Source organism: Python bivittatus, unplaced genomic scaffold, assembly GCF_059951505.1.
Source record: "Python bivittatus isolate LINGU-HERP-01145 unplaced genomic scaffold, Pbiv_v1 ctg000330_np1212, whole genome shotgun sequence".
NCBI lineage: Eukaryota > Metazoa > Chordata > Lepidosauria > Squamata > Pythonidae > Python > Python bivittatus.
This window is the reverse complement of record NW_028277058.1, coordinates 38,627,892-38,648,510: the sequence shown is the minus strand read 5'-3', so window position 1 is coordinate 38,648,510 and position 20,619 is coordinate 38,627,892. Positions and strand designations below refer to the sequence as shown.

The window sequence follows — 20,619 nt, the reverse complement described above, 5'->3', positions numbered from 1 at the left end:
CATATTGTGCACCGTGGAGTGATGGCCAATAAGAACTGACCTAAATGATGTCCCTCCACACCGAACCTCTGTGTCCTGAAAGTGAAACGTTCCCAATTCCACCCACCTCTCTTCATAACTTTTAAACCTCTGATCATCCTCATTACCTTTCTCTGAATTTGTCTGAATACTTGTTAAAATCTAATGTCCAGAACTGAACACGATACTCAAGGTGGGGTCTGATTAGTGCGGAATAAAGTGGAACTATTACTTCCTGTTATTTAGAAAATATACTTCTGTTCAATACAATCTAAAATGGCATTTCCCTTCTTTGCAGCCACGCCACACTGCTGACTTATATTCAGTTTGCAGTCAATTACTATTTCAAGATCTTTCTCACAAGTATATTTACTAAGCTAAGAACCCCTCCCCTAACCCTGTGGGTTCAATTTCTGTTTCCTAAGTGAAGAACCAATCCATGTAAGCAACCTCAACCTTCAAAAGTCCTTTGAAATAACTCCACCTTGACTGCCTTTCTGGGTGAAGCCAGGGTTGCTGCTGATCTGATCTCCGGGGAGATGCTGTTCTGTAGGGCAGGGAGCACCATCAGCACACACCATCCCGAGGCCACCACTGTCCTCACCTCATATGAAGTCGAAACCCATAACATTTCACTCAGAACAGATATACAGGATGAGTTGGTTCTACATGGAGAAGGTAGTCCTGCAAGTATTTAAAAAAACCAGTCATTTAGGTCTTTAGACGTCAAAACTGGAACATTACATTGCACCGGGAAGCCTCCTGGGAACCAGTGGAGTGCCCACAATATTGGCACAGCTGAGCTGTAATGATTCTTACTGGCTGCTGCTTCCAATTAGTCATCAAAAGTAGCTCCATGTAAAGCACATTGCAATACTTTATATGGATGGTGATAAGGTCATGAGTTACTGTCACCAGGTCTGGTCAGTCCAGGTTGGACTGTAAGCAGTGCACCAGGTAAAGCTGGGAGAAGGTACTCCTAGCCACAACATCCACATGCCCATCAAGCAGTTACCATGAGTCGAGGAGGTCATTGAGTCCGCAGATCTGTTCCTTAAGGGGGAGTGCTAAAATAATGTTCAGAATAACTATTTAAGTAGAGAGAGGATGATATGGTGTTTGAACAAACAGCAACTCCATCTTATTTGGCTTCAACTTCGATTCTTCCCATCTCATGCAAACCTGCACAGCCTCTGGGCACTGAGTCAAAACCATAACTGGAAGCCTGCAGCTGGTCCAGATTGTAGTGGCATGGGAAGTAATGTGCATGCCACGGTATGCCTGTCTAATGTCTCTGCTTCATGAGCTGCATTGGTTGCTACTTAGCTTCTGAGTACAATCCAGGGTGCCGGTTACCACCTATAATGCCTTTCGTGGCATACGGCCTGGCAATCTGAGGGACCATCTACTGTATGTCTAGTACTTTATGCCTGTTCTAAGCTGATATGCTCCTTGTCCCATCAATTAAACAGTGTCACCTGATGTGTCCCAGGAAATGGGTTTTCTCCGTCACCATGCCTGCCCTCTGGAACAGCATCTCTCCTGAGATCTGTATGGCTCCTTCCCTAATCTCCTTTAAGTTGGTTAAAAACATGGCTTTTTTGCCAGGCCTTGGGTTAGAGTGAGTGAGGAACCTCTCATAGGATTACTGATGTTAAGCTGGATGTCTTTCCTCTTCTGGACAGGCATTGTTCTTTGTTTTGTATGTGTGTGTGTGTGTGTATATGTGTGTGTGTGTGTATGTATGTGTGTGTATGTGTGTGTATGTGTATGTGTGTGTGTGTGTGTGTATGTGTGTGTATGTGTATATATACATACACACACATACACACATACATACACACACACACACACATATATATATAGTATTGCTTTATTGTTGTAAGCCACCATAGAGCCAAGCAACCTTATTCATTTTATTAAAAATGTATAAGGTTGCTTGACTCTTTTTATCAACCAAAAGAGGGGTCTCAGCAGGCTGTTACATAAGGCAGGAAAGAGAGGCAGAAAAGTTTTTGAATATTGATGCAATAAATAAAGCTTGCTCCTGAAGCATAGCAATCACTCATATTCTTTTGTTATGATTTCTAAACTTTTTTTTTTTAATAAAAGCTACTTATTAGAAGTTATTAGATTTTGGTATGCTTGCTCATTAGTCTAAGTCCTGCCAGACAGTTGAAGCCTGATAGTGGTGATATATAGCTGCATATTGTATTATCAGCATATTGGTAATACCTCACTCCAAACCAAAAAAGTGATCTCTTCAAGTGGCATCATATAGATGTTAAACAGCAGGAATGAGAAAATGAATCCCTCTGGAACCTCACAAGAAGGTACATGAAACTGACCCCTCCTCCCTTAGTACCACTGATTGGAACCACTTGCTTAGGAAGAAGAACCTGCTTTATAATGCCACCAACCCTCAACCCTTGCAGGTGGTCCAGAAGGGTGCTGTGGTCAAAGGATGCTGATAGATCAAGGAGAACCAAGGCAGGTGTATTCTCCCATCAAGGATCCAGAAAAATTCATCAATCAGCGAAACCAATTCTGTCTCAGTCCTACACCATGGTTTGAATCCTGGCTGAAGAGGGTTGAGATTATCTATTTCCTCCAAGGCATTCTGCAACTGGAGCCACATCATTTTGTCAACGATTTTCCTTAAAAAGGAAATGTTTAGCTAATTAGTTTGCTAATCAAAATGTCATGGAATGCTGAATGCTTTGCTGAAATCAGGCTACATTACACCTACAGCATTCACACAATTTACTAAGAAAGACAGCCAATTAAAAAAATGAGGTTAGTTGTTACTGACAAATCCACACTAAAATTTGGTAAACTTGCACGGTTTTCAAGATGCTTAATTATCTGGATACTCATTTTTTCCTATTTGAAGACAGTGGCTTTTATCCTCTCTAGTTATTTGACCCATACTCCAGGATTTCTCAAAACAATGTTAAGATTCTGTCTATCTATTTCTATCACCTATCTATTTATCAGTTTGTATGCTACCTCAACCATCAAACTAACTCTAGGTGGCTTACATGTTAGATACTTCCATCAGTGCTTTGGGGAGGGGTTCATCATGTCAAAGCAGTGATGCATCTTAGTGAGGCAATATACCACATTGAGGTAGACTGACTGTGATCTCCACAGATCTGTTCCTTGATTCTCTCCCCCCTTCAAAAGTAACTGTATTACAACTGGTTCCATTTCCATGCCATATACAATGTGCAGCTTGCTGGAAATCTGGCCCATGCAATTACCAAGTGAATCTAGATGGTTTATAAATTACATTCTTTATCAGTACCATCTCCTTATCAGTCAAGCATCAAGAAAAATGAATGGAAGAAAACTCATTTTTGGAGCCAGGAATGTCTGCGCCTTGCTGGATAGAGACAAGGTGTCAAGGCCGGAAAGACAAACAGCACTCATAGCAGCCAAACTGTGCCATTATAGGATTGACGTTGCTGTGCTCAGTAAGACCAGACTGGCAGACGAGGGTTCATTACAGGAAGCAGCAAGTGGATATATGTTCTTTTGGAAAGGGAAACCACAGACTGACAACTGGACTTACGGAGTAGTTTTGCAATCAAAACTGCTCTGCTGAGGAACATCTCTACTCTACCCACAGGAATAAATGAATGTGTTATGAAGTTCCGCTTTCCTGTCAGCAAGTCCCAGTATAGCACTATTGTCAGCACCTATGCAGCAACTCTCATGAGTCTAGATGAAGACAAGGAAGGTTTCTATGAAGATCTGGACCAGATTATTCAAACAGCTCCCACCTCATCATTCTGGGTGACTTCTGTGCTTCAAATGGGTCTAAATAGCAATGGCTTCTGAGTAAATGTGCCGAGCACGATCTGTGTATCACTAATACAATGTTCAGACTTGCAAACAAGTACAAAACTACCTGGATGCATTCCCGGTCCAAACACTGGTTCCTACTTGACTATGTCATGTTATGTCAGCATGACCTTAAAGACGTCACCATCACCTGAGTCGTGTGAGGTGCTGGACAGATCACAGGCAGGTCTGGTTGGTCCTCAACCTGCACATAGTCCCTGTACATCGTGAGCAACCAAGGACTGTCAGAAAGTCATTCAGCATCGGTAGACTGCAAGACCCAGGCCAAGTCCAATGTTTCCAAGATGTACTCAATGAAAAACACTCTGGCAACTTACCACTTGTAGGAACCTGTTCTGAAAAGTGGACACAGTTTAAAGATGTCATCACGCAGACTGCAACAACTGTACTTGGACTGTGTTCTTATAAAATAGGGAGGCTTTAAATGGGGTGATCAAGTTTCTGAATCTTTCTCTCTAACATTTATTCTCCCTGAGATTGGAGAATTGTAGCCCAGGCATGTGGCTGGTTATGTTTCTCAAATACAGTACTTAGTTCCTAACATGGCCAGATGCAAAAGAGGACAAGGGTTTCTGAGTCTTCAGTAGCTATACTGTATAGAAGAGGAAAATGTAGCAGATGTAGTTTGCATGAGATATTCTGCTCAGTTGTTAGAAGAACTCTCTTCCTTTTTTGCATGTGGTTCTGCATTTTGGTTTCACCAAAATTTGCATTCATACTACTTGTATTTCTTCTGAGAAGCAGGCCCACTGACTTCCAAAAGGCTTACTTTCCATGTATAGGATTCTAGCCTTGGTTTTGCTTTTGGAATAAACATTTTTGGGAAATTTGCTAGTCAAAAGAATGGTTAAATTCTTTATCAGTTGGACCAAGCAGCCTATGGTTAGAATGGATATATTGGATGTGGTGTTTGGCCAGTTTTGCTGGCTTGGGGATACTAATACGATAACTCTATTTTCAGCCTTCCTACTTTGGGTGGCTTTTTGCAAACACTCTGGTTTCTTCTTCCTAGATTAAATGCTCACCTAGGAAAACCTTGCAACTGTATCTTCAATGTATATTTTTCTGTGATCAAAATATCTATTGTGTAGAACATAGCTCAAAGGGAAATGTATGAAAACAACAATTTCCCAAAGAGGAAGTTGAAAATGCATGTGTATGTACAATCTGGGTCTGAGGCACTTTTAACAAAATACACAGGACATCTCAAGCTTGCAAAAGTACCCTGTCCTAGCCAGTTTCCTCTACATTGGTTAAGGGGAAAGATTCCTGGACTTCCGGAGGAAGAAATAGCAGATTGAAGATGGCTCTGCAAAAAAGTGGAGCTGACACTCCACTGTGATAAAGAATGAACAGCCAGTGAGTAGAGTGGCTCTTTGGAACCTCTCTGGACAAGGAGAGGACAGGAGATTGCCCATATGTGCTCCAAACAGTTGTTCCTCATGAGAAGACTGCAAGACAGTGGTTCCCGGAGGGTTTTGAGCACTGGGGGAAAACAGGAATAAGTATTTTGCTCATAACTGTGGTTGGCACCTTTTAAAGGACAATGGGTTTGCATACTTCCTTTTCTAATCACTTTCAGAAATTGCTTGTTAGGTACTTTTAAGCTATTAGGGACCTTGAGATTGACAACTCTCCAAAACGTTGGGTTAGTTTGCCTTCAACTCTTAATGAAAGAAAATTTTAATCATAAGCTGAATAATTTTTTAAAAAATTGAAATAAACAGCAAAAAACTAAATAAGACTTTGATTTTTTTCTGGCATGTTTTGTGCCATCTCACAGACTGGAAATAAGCACATTAAGGTGACAGTCTGGATTAGTTCTTAGATACTATTACAGGTGAGACGCATGTCCTGACTTTCTCACCTTGCTCAGAAACATCTTGGCAGACATTCACAAGGTTTGTTGCATTATTTAATCCTGATCTTCAAGGAATTCAGGAAGATGTCAGTGGTGCCCCTCCAAATATTATCCTCACAACCACCTTCTAAGAGGAGTTAGGATGAGAGATAGTCACTGGCCCCAGCAATCCAGTGAATTATTTGGGTGGAGGGATTTGCATACAGGTCTCCTAGTTCCTTGTCTGACCCTGCAACAACTTTGTCCCACTGGCTGCCATTATTTACGCCCTGCATCTAAGCAAAAGAATCCAATGTAGTGAAAGTGCCCCATCATGTATCTGAGTGTTAGGACAGCTTTGCAAAGGTCACTGTATCTTTTGTTGACTCCATTACTCATCCCAGCTGTGGTTGAAATATTACATGCCTGCCTTACCAGATGAACACACTATGTACGGTTAGTGGTGTACTATGAGAAAGCAGCGTAATAGGTTGACGCAATCATTAGGGAGTGAATTATCTCTGAATGCTGATGAAAAGTATGAGAATGTGAATGTTTCCTCCTCTAGAACAGAGATGGACAATTTACAGGTGCTCTGCTTTTCTTGTTCAGAAATTGTGCTGCCAAATTTCAATGGAAAAACACTAAACTTGTTTTTGTTGTTGTTTTTTAAGGTTGCATGACCAATACCCTCTCCCAGTGACAAAGCCCCAGTCAAAATGAGTCCTCCTTCCTTTGTTGATATCACCATGTCTGTCAGGCTTCACACCAGGGCTCAGCAATTAATCACACAGCAGTCCTCAACCACCCTTCCTCCTTTTTTCTTTTAAAAATATAGCCAAGAAAAAAAAAGAGACATGTTGAATGGGATTCTTGTTCTTCTCCCTACTTTTTCCTACCCAAACTTCACCTGAGATCCAGGTAATGGCTTCCCTTTTTCTGAGCATATTTAGCAATTATCTGGTATGTGAAGTAAAAAGTAGAGAAAGAGTTTCCAGGACCAATGGACTGAACTTCCCGTTTCTATTCTGACACAAGAAAATAGTTAAAAATAAAATGATGATGTGCTACTCAACTATTGGGTTGCTTGCAAAGAATACTTGTGCTATTGTAGCATAGGCCAATTGAATAAACCAATGTGGGCATGATTTAAAATGTCCTAATAATCAGAATAACCAATGTGAGTTAAATTTGCTTCTGTGGAACAGTCTCCTATTAGAAATGAACCATCTCATTTTCTCTAATGGTATAACTAATCCTGACCCCCACTGAAGAAAACATTAATTTCCCTAATTAAAGTCCATTCTGAATGTCAGTATTTAGTTAAAGCAAAGCACAGCCTTCACAGAGAGAGCTGACATTTACATTTGTGTGATAAGTTTGCTGCGATACCTTTATTCTACATTAGAGTGAATGCCTCATAAATGGTACAATTTATACATTAAATATGCGAAGAGAGATCTCTTTGGAGAAGACCCTGATGCTGGGAAAGATTGAAGGCAAAAGGAGAAGAGGACGGCAGAGGATGAGATGGTTAGATAGCATCATTGAAGCAATGAGCATGAAACTGAGCAAACTCAGGGAGGCAGTGAAGGACCGGAAGGCCTGGCGCAATATGGTTCATGGGGTCACGAAGAGTCGGACATGACTTAACGACTAAACAACAACAATACATTAAATAAATACTTTTATTTGCAGTTACAGTAGCTGTTTCTCATTAATAGACAAATATTTGTTAAGCATTCATGATTTAACTGTAGCGTTATCCACCCCCCATCCCTGCCGCTTGCTACTTCTGCTTCTTTAGTAAACCATCTTGTGGCTTTTATCTCTGACACCACCCACCCCATTTCCTATGAACTAAACAGGAACTGAGCACAGCCTAGAGTAAGATTTATGGACAGCGTCTGATAGATAATAAGGCCTCCATTTCTTTCAAAATCTTCTACTGCCTAAGTCTCCCTTCAAATGGGGAGGAAGGTATAGGCAAATAGTATTACCACAGGTGTTCAGGTATAAATTTTAGAATTCGAGCCATCATTGTGATTTGTAATTGTCTTGTAATGATATGTGGGAAAGACCTTGGGAGACTGGGCCAAGAGATGCTGCCAAGGGAATGGTCAGATAAGAGACAGTATAGTCTGCAGCTGGATGTGGGCAGGGCAAGAGGCTCAGAAGAGAGCCTCCCTAATTTCTTGGGCTGTAAAGGAGACAGCGAGAGAATTGTACTTTCAGACTTGCAAGATTCTGTTAATGTAGCCTTACAATAAAGTAGAATTAGCTTATCTGGTCATGTTTCCTGTCTGGTCTATCTAGTAAGGCTGACATGTCTATGTCATGTTGTCTCAACAAAATAGTTACTGATTATGGACCACTCTCAGGATATACATGAAAATGACTCTAAGGAATTACCCTTTCAGTCCTCCATGTTGTAAAGTGTCCAGGACCCAAGTGCTTACACAGAGGATTGGTTCCCTTTGAAAGAAATAATGGGAGACAAAAGCCATTTTAGCAGAGCAAGCATGGGCAGATACCAACCCACACTTGCAGTATCTTCCAACTTCATCATTTTGCAGGTTGTCTCCACTATAGCTAAAGCCTGCTTCCTTTTATGCAGACCTCTGCATAAGCACACCTGGCAGGAAGAGAAACAGTTCCCCTACCCCAATTTTTCTTCTTTTGCAAAAGTGTAGCTAGAGGCAGTAATTCCCATGACACAAAATGGTACAGTACTTGGTCACTTACCAGGTGCGTTGTTATAATTTCCACTTGGTCAACTACTTGTTCTCTTGATCTTCCCCTGTGCAAAAAGGCTGTACTGAGTTAGAAGTGTCCATAAGATTATTCTGTTCAACCTGTCATCTTGATTGATTGATTACATGCCATCAAGTTGTTGACTCTTAGCAACCACATAGATAAATGTTCTCCATGACAATCTGTCCCCAGTTTGATCTTTCAGGTCTTCCAAGGCATACCCATTGCCACTGTAACTAAGTCCATCCACCTTGCTGCTGATCGTCCTCTTCTTCTCTTTCCTTCCACCTTTCCCAGCATTAGAGCCTTCTCTAGGAAGCTAGGTCTTTGCATACTGTGTCCAAAGTAAGATAATTTGAGCCTGGTCATATGTGCCTTGATTGAGAGCTCTGGGTTGATTTGTTCAATGATCCATTTGTTTGTTTTCTTGGCTGTCCAGGAGTCTTTTCCAACACCAAAGTTCAAAAGCACTTCCTATCCTGCTTCTTCGAAGTCCAATGTTCATTTCCATAGAGGTTCACAGGGAATACTCTTGCTTGCACTATTCTGATATTTAACCTCTCATTTTATTACTATATTATGACAGCCATTCCCACTTGTGTGTGTCTTTGTGTGTATCTCCCTCACTTTCTTTGACTTTTGTATTTACATCAAATTCCCAAACTAAGTTTTTAATTCAAATGAATTGAAACAGCTTTATCTGTCATTTCCATAATGTTGATTTGTCATTCCCATAATGTTAATTTTTAAAAATCATGTAGATAGGCACATAGAATTGAGTATAATAATTGGAGTGACAGACTAGCACTTCAAAAACCCTGGATTCAAATCCCTACTCAGTCATGAACTTTACTCTCCAGAATCAGACACCTATTCAGAGGAGATGGCTCAGCACGCATCATGCATGTTCTAAAAATGGTACTAATATTAAGGAATCAGCAATTTAGCCTGCCCTGCATCTAAGCCAGAAAAGAAATCTGGAACTCCTTTCAAATCTCCAGGAATAGCAGCATCTGCATGGATTTGCATCACAGCCTCTGCTTTCAACAATGAAAAACACATAAAGACTTTTCAAAAACATCCATATGGTGTCATTTATCTGGGAAATAGAGGAGTAACCAGAAAAACTCTCATTATAAAAGTTTCTAGTTAATGCAAATTCAGTTGCTGGGATCAACGTCATCAATCTACTTCAGTCCTTGTTCTGTTACTGTTCTCCTCCAGTCGACTCTTCTTGACTAACCACTTGAACTTCAACAATGCATTGTTATTTGCCCTGATATCTGGACTTCTGATTCATTGACCCCAGGTGGCCTGGCAGATTTCTTTTCCTGTGAACACTTTATATTTCCTGTTCTGTTAATGACAACTCATGGGTTTTGTTCTGGATTAATCAAACAATTTTGTCCCCTGAATATGAAAACTCTATGACAGTCTAGACTCTAACTGTTATTGCATGAAGATGAATGAAAGAATTTACATGTATGTGGGATATTTTGTACCATATATGTGTTTTTGGATGTTACTACTACAGTGAATTTTATGGTGGGAGTAAAAAGGTTGCTGTCTTTCAGATTCAACTGACTTGAGTGAGGTTGAGCAGGCTGAGCTACAAATAATCAAGAAGCATCAGAAACAATTTCTGGAAGACATTCAGGTACGAATCACTCAGTTCACCATCCAAATGAGTTAGAGCACAACTTGCATCATCCCATTCAATATGCCTATTGACTGTGTGGAGTGGAAATTGTAGGAGTTGTAGTCCAGTACATTTGGACTATGCCATGTTGGGGAAGGCTGAGAGAAAGCAAAGGATGATCTGAATCAATAATGCAGCTAGGTAATTTTTGACCCTGAACTTAGTGGAGTTACAGGTAGTAGAAGAGGATTTAATAAAGCCATGTGTATTACACTGAATAAGCACTATTTTCCTATGAGATAGAACAATATATTTGGATAATGGCTATGCTTCTGCGAAAAGACTTCTGGCATTATTACTAGAAGTTTGGTGCTTGACCATCTTTACTCATTTTCTGAATTACTTAGAGAATCTCTATCTTTCCACATATGTTTTTCATCTGCAACATAGACATAATAGCAAGATATCTTGAACAGCTATCCTAAGGATAAATAATGCAAACGTTTGTATTGCATATGAGTGAAATGGCTGAAAAATGCCAGTCTGTTTACCTGGTATGTAATTATTGTTTTCTTTTCACCACCTAGTCTTCTGTACTGAATATTGGGAAAACATTCTACATGGTCACTATTTTTCTCTCTGACTTCATTCTCATTATTTCTCTTGCTTCCAGAAAATAAATGAAGAGATTGCTGAAATATTTCTGGAGATTGATCTTTTCCAGCAAGCACAATCATGGTGAGATGCCAGACACATATGAAAAAAACAAAACAAAAACTAGGAAATGCTGGATATTCCACACAAAGGTTCTTATATAAAAGGGGATAAAGGGCTTTCCCCCCCCCCCACACTTCCCATGAATATCAGGGGTTTTGAGAACAATTCATACAAAAAGGGAGTTTCCCTGTGTCCTGTTGCAGTTGACAGCCTTCACTACACTAGTTAAACTAGTGGAGTATTGAGCTGAACCAGTGATCCAGAATGCTGGCTGGGGAATTTTGGGAGTTGAAGTCCATACATCTTAAAGTTGGCAAGTTTGAAAAACACTGAATTAGCCACTTTATGCAACACAATGCTAAGAGAAAAGCAGCAGCCGTGAGACTTAGCGCTCAGGGTTATACAGCCTGCCTTGCATCATAACTTCTGTTTGATTAATCTGCTAGCCAGTCTGTATCTGTACCTGAAATGAGAAGAACTGTCATTTAACTCTGCCTGCAACTTGTAACAGCAATTCTTGGATAAAAAAGCTAGTTACTGGCAGCCTGTGAGCATCAGGTATTCAGGACCTGGGAGAGCTCCATGGGAGATTAGAAACTGATCCAGTAAAAACAGCTGGATTTTATAAGCACAAGTAATATAGGCAATTGGAGTGATTTTTTTTTTTTAAGGCCAGACTAGACAAAACTGCAAAATAATGCTTTTCAGGAAACTCTAAGTTTAAAATGTCATGTTGATTTGCCTATTTGGTTAGGACATGCATATCTTTATGAACAATGAAATATCATCAACTTGCCACGTCAATCATATAGAGTTCCCAGTTTTCTTGAAAACAGTCAATTACTGAGCCAAACAAATAAGTGCTTAAAAAGGTCTTCCAAACAAGACATGTAATAGAAACTTTGGTTCAAAACATAACATTGCAGAGAACAAGAGTAGTACATGAAACCCTAACAGAGATATAGTATAGGAGTATACCGCATACCATGCAGTTGCGGACAAGTATACATCGGGACCACAAAACGCAGCATCCATACCAGGATAAAAGAACACGAAAGACACTGCAGACTACAGCAACCAGAAAAATCTGCAGTAGCTGAACATGCTCTCAAGCACACTGGACACAAAATCCTATTTGAAAACACAGAGATACTGGACAACACCAACAGCCACTATACCAGGCTATACCGGGAAGCCATTGAGATTCACAAACACCAGCAGTTTCAATAAAAAAGAGGAGAGTCTAAAAATCAACAAAACCTGGCTACCAATCCTGAAAAATACAGCCTGCAAAAGGTCAACGAACTCAGCTCAACCACCAGGACATGTGAACAGTTCACACAATGAACTTGCTAATCACCCCCAGCAGCCCCTCGTTAACAATTCAGTAGAAGAAAAAACCCTGCCTAATCCCCAGGAAAATACACACAGATGCTGACTCCAAAACAGCAGCCACTCAGTAACCCAACCCCCCCCCCCCCCGGATCTCTATAAATACCCACAGAAGGGTCACTTCACCCTGGGCACAGAGAGAACTGCTCCTGTCTGTGCTCCTGCACTCTGAAGATGCCGGTCACAGGTGCTGGCGAAACGTTAGGAAACAAGACTTCAAGACCACGGCCACACAGCCCGGAAGACCCACACCAGCCATCGTATGCCGGCCGTGAAAGCCTTCGACAATACACAGAGATATAAATATTGCTTATAATTAAGGTTGATGTACTGTTCCTGACCAAATAGGTGGGGCCAAGTTGCCTAGGTGCTTTGTTACTAAGATGCTGCAAAAGGAAGGCCTACTTAATACAAATCCCAAATGAAGATCCAAGGGTATTAAGAAGAATCTAGGGCGTTTGACTCATGCATTGTGATACTATACTGCATCTTTGCTTGCCTTCTGCAAGGCAATCTGATAGACAGAAAATAGTCTTAGGCACTTGAACAGGGCTGGAACTGCTGTCACTAAGCAGGACAGTCATGTGACATCATGCTTCACTTAGCAATGGAAATTCCAGTTCCAGTTACCGTCATCAACTGAGGACTACCTGTATATTCCTGAAGAACATTTCCTTCACTCCTTTGTTTGCAATGCTGTAGTGAAACTAAGAGCGTGTATCTTTTAAAAGAGTGATAGCTAACCTTGACAAAGTTTGCATGTTATGGGAATAAAGCTTCCCAACAGTACTCCTAGAATAGTTACTTGAAGCTGACTCTTGGATTATGTCACATGATGTAAGAGATGTGACCTTATTATAGGAGATTGTTATGAGGATACTATAATCAGGATACACTTTTCTGATGTATTCAGTGTGGCTTATTTCTGTTCATTCCAGAGAGAGAGGGAGAGGGAGAGGGAGATGCTAGCAGATGAATCTGTTTTTGGGTAGTTCATCTATTTCATACAGAGAATTTTAGGGTGAGCATCCATATTCTAATGTGTATTGATTATTGCTCTCTGCATGTAAGTGTAACCTAATGCTCCTCTTTTTGCATGAAAAGTTCCATCAGATGGAAATCTACTCTGCTCTCCTTCATCCTGTTCCCTTTATTTCATAAATTAGTAAAGTAATGTTTAATGTGTACCTATATTTTGTCTGACATAAAACAGGTAAGCAACTGAGATTTAATGTACCTAAAATTAAGTAAATCAGTTGTATCAACTGAACTTGAATGCATCAGATGGGGGAAATTTGGTGTATCTTTCTGGGAACTAGCAAGCAGCTAGAAAAGATGGAAGGTAACTCTTCTTGAGTTTTTTTCTGTGCTCAGATCCCATCTTTATATTTGCAGCAAAATGATTCAGAGGGATAAAAATTTGGGCATCGGACGGAAGAAATTTAATATGGATCCTGTTAAGGTAGGAACAAGTCTGTATTGAGATTAGTTTTAAGGTAAGATTTAGGACCTTGAGAATCTCAGCTTTTATTTTTGAAAAAGCCAATTTCTAGAACATAAGACTGAACAGAAAGAAAGAACCCGGCTCCCCCTGTATCTGCCACATCTCAAAGCCATCCCCATTTCTGCAACCAGCTCAAATAGCAGCTGACACAGAGATAATGGTCCTTGGGCTGTGTGGTAAAGAGGGAGAGAGGGAGGAGTTCTCTTTCCTTCTTTCTCTCTGGCATTTCATGGCATAACTGCCCCTCCCTCAGACAGTTATCTATTGTTTGGCCTGCTTTTGAATATGGATTTAATGGTCTTCTAGAAAAGCACTAAAACTATGTTCTGCTCCTTTTGAATGAGGGGTTAAGTGCTCCAGAAGTGCACTGAGCCCACATCAAAAGGAACCCCATGATCAACTAATAGTTGGGCTCCTGTCAAGCTCAGCCACACAAAACTTTTGCTCAAGGTCAGAGTGAATTTTGACAGATGACCAAATTTTACCAGACCAGGTATCGGTGAAAACTCACTTCCTCCCAATCCCCCAATAAGGAGGATAGTTGGTAGATGTTTTCTGACAGCTGATGATGAGAGGAGGGAAACCAAGATGGGGAAATCCCCCAAAGCCCTTTCTTAACATGCCCATGAGCAATAAATAAGGATAACACCGTTTGGTAGCATTGTGCCAATGGAAGAATAGGGAACTGATGGATACAGCAATTTTAATGCCAATATAGTTTTTGACTGGCTCAACGATTGGTGGATGGTACTTTGACTCAGCCATGGAGAAAAGCTCTTAGTTTTGCTTTTTTAAAAAACACACACAGACACACAAATCAGATAAGCCTACTTGTTATAACTATGTACAATACACTAAATGAAAAAGAGAATGGAAGAAATTAGAAACCATGAAATCTTAATACATGAAAGCCAAGTAGTGAGAGCAATATGAAATTGTAAGAAATAAAAATAGAAATCATATGATGAAAGACAGTCCCCAGGTCCAACCCTGAGAAATCCAGGTCCTCTTTCTGATGATAGAATGACCAGAAAGCACCCCAACTCCTTTTTCTGATGAAAGGTGCTACAAACATCCAAAATATTCTGTTCTTTTGTGGCCCAGATCCATCCTTTCCTACAGCTGTTTCATTAAAACAAACCAATAAATAAAGAATGCATTGGTATTTCTCCAACCATCTTTCTCTTCTTTGCAATTGATAGCCTATACTTTAAAAGGAAAATCACAACCTATGATACTAAATATTAGTACTTGTGTTAACCACTGCTAATTTCATCCTGGAGCTCTTACACATCCCCAGGTTTTGGCCTCACCGTATTTCTTTCTATTTGTCACAACCAGACACTTGCCTGCACAAAGAGAGAACTGAAGTTGTCTTTATCCTTATCTTTCTTTTCTAGATATAATTACCTCTGTTCCTTCCACTAACTGTAACCCAGTGTGAATTGTACTTCATACTGAACTGTTTCTTTCTGATACTCCCAACTTAATTACTTCCCATTACTAACAACACTACAGTCAGAAGTAACCACTCAATCTTTAAGTGGTAGTTGGAATCTTAGTAGAAAAGCAGTTACCTCTTGGGATGGACTTATTTGTCACTAATTTAAAGTGGTAAACACATTACTACTATGGGGTAAAGTTGTGTTGAACATCAACAAGGAATTTAAGAAAAACCAGTGAGGACAATTTGATAGGACGATTGATACCCATTATGTTTCAAGTTCACTTTATTGGTTGCTTTATTATTTCTGATCAATTTGCAGGTTATTAAAGCACCTACACATGCAAAACTAGTTTGACTAGAAACTTTATCTAGCCCTATTTAAAATTCCTCTTCTTCAAATAAGAACATGTGTGTAAACACTAAAATATCAACACTGGGAACCATTTCCCACTAACCTTCACATTGAGGAGTGCTATTGTAAACACAGCTGCAAGCTGAAAATAGTTAAACACATTGAAAAATAAAATAAAGGACTGGTGGAACTAAAATGTCTTGACTTAATTGATACAGTTAATTAAGGAAGTTACATAAGTGTGTGCTGGGGAAAACGAGACAGAGAATTCTATGGTTATGATATCACCACAAAGAAATCTCTTCTTGAGCAATCTCAGCTCTGATTTCCCACAATCATGGGGCCTACAGCAGAGCTTCAGAGTTAAGCTATATCTTGCTTACTAGGCCCAACTGTTGTAGCTGAATTTTGAAAGAGAAAACAGTTGGGAATTTTAAAATACATAGAACGTAGAGGAATTATTGGCCAGTTATATGACCTATTATCTATTTCTTTAGGCAGCTGAGTTTCCCTAAGACCTGAGAGACAATGGACAATTCACTGCTTAAAAGAGATTCAGGTCATAATCAGCCATCAGTGGTTATTTCCCTTGTAGGTGGGGGAAGCCTTCAGAATTACCACCTAGTCAGGCTACGTTGCTCATATATAACAATAACCATCATGGACAGCCCATCACTCATTTTTATGGCCCCTTAATTTTCATGTTCCTGCTTGCTCCTTGGAAGCAACAGTTGTCTCCACTTAACTCATAGGGATCCTCTACTTTCCCCAACAGGGTATTCAATATCTGGTTGAGCACAAGGTACTCTCCTTGGATGCACAAGAAATTGCCAGATTTCTTTACCAGGGAGAAGGGCTCAATAAGACAGCCATAGGAGATTACCTGGGGCAAAGGTAAGTGCATCCTCAGTAAATAAACACACTTATGTCTCATTTCTGGCCTTCAGGCCACAGGAGAAAATATAGTTTGGGGGAGGAAAAAATCCATCCCTCTGATTGTGCTTATGTTCTCTTGCCAGGGATCCATTGAACCTCCAGATTCTGCAGGCTTTTGTAGAATGTCACCAGTTTGCCAATCTCAATCTTGTGCAAGCACTACGGTGAGTTCTGAAACATGCAAAATAACTCAAAGATTGAAGGCTAGGTTCTGTGGCTCTCTTTTGATCTTCATGCCCATTTTTCTTCTCCAGAGGGAACCAGTTGAGATGCTGCTAATATGAAGTAAATGGGTACATTCTCTCATGCACTCAATGTGGCTTCTGTTCCACTTCTGTGCATATATATCTGGATAAATTCCAGCCTTGCTGTGCAAATCCAATAAGGATACAAGACTCTGCCACTGGCTACGTTTGTGGCTTGGGAAGAGACATCCATCCAATAGTAGAGCACTTGGTGGCTGTGTTCACACAAGATGCTTAATTTGGTTACTGAGCTTGTATGATACCTTGACCATATGCTATACCAATGGCTTGAGTTCACAAAATAAGTGACTAAGCCACAAAAACTAACCCAGTTTTTAGCATACTGTGGAAATGTAGCTTCTAGATTCATAACTGATCTGATTATGCATCTTACATGAACCCAGCTGCTTTGTATGAAGAAAGTCCCAGGTCATATGTAAGAAGCCACAATTATAACCTGAGCTTCAATTTGTTGTAAGAAGGAAGGACTGTCCTTTTCCTCTCAACTAAATCAAAAGAACTATGCAGTTCATGAATCATCAGATGAAAAACATTTCCAGAAATGGCATAATTGTCTAATTTAATTATTTATTTATTCCAATTTTGAGACCATCTGACTCCTCAGTGACTCTGGGCAGCTTATAAATAACAGAAAAAAAAATAAATATGAAAAAGAACATGGCTGACCAGAAGAACAAAAGTAGGCTAAACTAAAAAGGGCTCTACAACCACTCTATCCCAAGGCCTGGGAAAACAGCCAAGTTCTTCATAATTTCCAGAATGTCTTAAGGATGGGAGCTGTACAAATCTCTATTTTCTATGAAAGGAGAACTTTCCCCCATTTTCTGATAGTTAGAAGAATCTGACCACATGGTTCCATTTACAGTCAGTTTCTGTGGAGCTTCCGCTTGCCTGGAGAAGCCCAGAAGATTGACCGCATGATGGAAGCCTTTGCCAACTGGTATTGTCAGTGCAACTCAGGCATTTTCCAGTCAACAGGTACTCATGGGAATGGATGGTGGGAGATATTTATTTGAATTCTACAGTACTAGTCCTAATAGTCCTGGACAGAGATACCAGTCTGATTTCAATCTGCGCTTGAAATTAATTTCTGCTCTATTTCTACATTACTGTGCACCCTCTACTAACTTTCATGCCAGAGATCTAGCTCTTTTAGTTAATGTGTATTTTCTGTCCTGCCTTTCAACTCATTGTTAGGGAAGTGATTAAAAGAAACAAGCAAGATAAGGATAACACTGATCACATCATGATAGGTGTTAACATGAAAGAGTATGCACCCTACCTCTAAATTAAGACTTCTTGAAAAACTATAAAAGCCATTATAGATCTTTATATTATACACAAAAATATATAACTAGGTGCCAGGATAATACCTGAGATAGGGTATCACCTTTGAAAAGGACTAGAGCCTACTGTATGCTAATGTTTTATTTATTTACATTTATTACGACTGCCCATTCTACAAGACTCTGGGGTGTTTTACTTGAGCTCTGTTGCTGTTTTTGTAGTTTAGTGGCCACAATATTTTTATTGCACTGACCCAGAAATAGAGCCACAATGTGTATACAAAGTGAGGCTGTCATAAAAACATACAGCCCAGAATTGCCTTTGGGATGGCAAATGTTTTGGAGAAAATGGTTACTAGCTGAGCTATCAAGGTAAGCTCCTGGCTCTAGAAGGCCTCATTAGGTATCATCCTGCTAGTTAACCTGATTTCTCTCTTTTTTCTCTCTTTCAGAAGCCCACTATTGTCAGCTATTAACCTCACATTTTTTAATTTGCCAGATGCCTGCTACATCCTTTCATTCTCTGTCATCATGTTGAATACCAGCCTCCACAATCCAAATGTCAAAGATAAACCTCCATTTGAGCGGTTTGTGTCCATGAACAGGGGCATCAATAATGGAGCAGATCTTCAAGAAGCATTACTGAAGGTAAGAAGATGTAACATTTTTCTTTCATCCTTCTTGTTGAAGCCAAGAGACATCCCTTCCTTAGCCAAACCTTTGGAACATTTACTGATGAGGAGGTGAAGATGGACTGTGAGGAGTTACTATTGGGTAGTATCATTCAGCTTTGCCCTCATTCATTGTGGAAACAGCTGAGATCTATGAGATTTTATGGGAAATGTAAAGATACATTTTATGGGAAAGTGGGGACAGAAACTATTAACTGTAGCAAAATGGCATAAGGAAGGCAGAGCAATCATTATGGCATCAGACTACATCTAAAAGCAACAAAATAGACTAAAATTGTCATCTATTTTACCAATATGAACACACCTTTTCTAGGAGATTTCCTGTGATTTTAATGGTTGTGTGCACTTCAGAAATTCAGTTATCCCCTGTATACTCATGGAACGGTCCAAGAATTTACTCTATTGTATCTCTGAATAGCATTGTCTGTTAAGAAAAACTAATTACTGTGATCATATTAGATAGTATATGATCTAATATGTATAGTATTATACATATAGTATAAAGAAGATGCACTAATTTATTGCAAAGTACCAAAAAGAATTTGATTGATTGATTGATTGATTGATTGATTGACTTTATATTCAGTTTGCAGACCAAGTAGAATTCTTTTAAGTGCATTAAACACTAGCAAGCTATGGAGTACATGAGTATACACAAGAAAATCATCACATATTCAAATAAAGAATTCCATCAGTACCTGGATGATCTTAGCTTTTTCAAACTTGGTTAGATTTGGACAGAACACTAAGAAAGCACAAGGCTGTAGTCCAGATAAGGAATTTTTAAAAAAACAAACCCTTGAAGAAATCAATGTCAAACCACTTCTGTATTGTTGCCAAGATAACATGACTCCCAGAATTCCCCAGCCAGCCATGCATTTGGGAGTTGAAGTCCACACATCTTCAAGTGGCCAAGGTTGAGAAATACTGTTCTATAGGCTAGATAGGCATATTCAAATACTTTTGTGATGCATTTATCAAGTATATGAAAGACAAATGGAATCATACTTGATAGCCATAAACTAACATACCCATCAGCCATGTTTTCCACATCTATGTGTTTAGCAAAAGTACGTTCACACACAAGCCTCCTTATATGAATGGGAACTCTTGATTATCACACTTATATTTGCATGTGTATAGGACCTTTCACTTTTCCACTGAATGTGGGCCAGTGTGGGAATTATACAACCTTTTCATTTTTATCCTTGCAGGGCTCAGACTCTTAAGAGGGTTTCATAGCATGCTTGATTTGTACTAAGTGTTTTCTGCAGAAGTTTACAAATCTGTCCAAATTCAGTATCAGCTTTCAAAAATTATCCTGAACTATTCCTATGCAGTTTTAATTTTGCATAGGAATCTGAAATTGCTTTGACAGTAAAAGTGAAGCTTTCTGGGTGAGCAGTCTGGGGAAGTTGCAGGAACATTACTTAATATATGATATCATATTCCAGTAGCCCAATGTTGTTACTTCATTGGATGAGAAATCACTAAAACAAAACAACCCCCCACAAACCTAATCAGTGAGTCATATGCGCATAACCAGAACTTCATTTCTCCCAGATTTAAAAAAATGCTGTATAATGGAAATCCACTTCCTAAGTGTAGATTTGTGTGTGTGTGTGTGTCTTCTAGTCATTTTTTTTGACTCATGGCGACTGCCTGGACAAGTTCCTGCAGTTTTCTTGGCAAGATTTTTCAGAAGTGGTTTGCCATTGCCTCCTTCCTAGGGCTGAGAGAAAGTGACTGGCCCAAGGTCACCCAGCTGGCTTTGTGCCTAAGGCGGGACTAGAACTCATGATCCGCTGGTTTCTAGCCTGATGCCTTAACCACCTCACCAAACTGGCACTCAAGCATAGAATACATTATGAAAAATAAAAGTTATATATACAACAGCTCAGCAATTCAA

At 39.7% G+C, this 20,619-nt stretch overlaps 1 protein-coding gene across 1 annotated transcript in view; it reads left to right on the top strand.

Annotated features, from left to right (window-relative positions):
- CYTH4 (cytohesin 4) overlaps positions 1 to 20,619 on the top strand; it is a 36,269-nt gene that overhangs the window by 5,347 nt on the left and 10,303 nt on the right. The window contains exons 2-8 of the mRNA XM_007421010.3: positions 10,054 to 10,136; positions 10,792 to 10,856; positions 13,623 to 13,689; positions 16,306 to 16,424; positions 16,550 to 16,630; positions 17,598 to 17,710; positions 18,518 to 18,666. Of these exons, the coding sequence (XP_007421072.1) occupies positions 10,054 to 10,136; positions 10,792 to 10,856; positions 13,623 to 13,689; positions 16,306 to 16,424; positions 16,550 to 16,630; positions 17,598 to 17,710; positions 18,518 to 18,666 (677 nt within the window). The remainder of the gene's footprint in view (positions 1 to 10,053; positions 10,137 to 10,791; positions 10,857 to 13,622; positions 13,690 to 16,305; positions 16,425 to 16,549; positions 16,631 to 17,597; positions 17,711 to 18,517; positions 18,667 to 20,619) is intronic.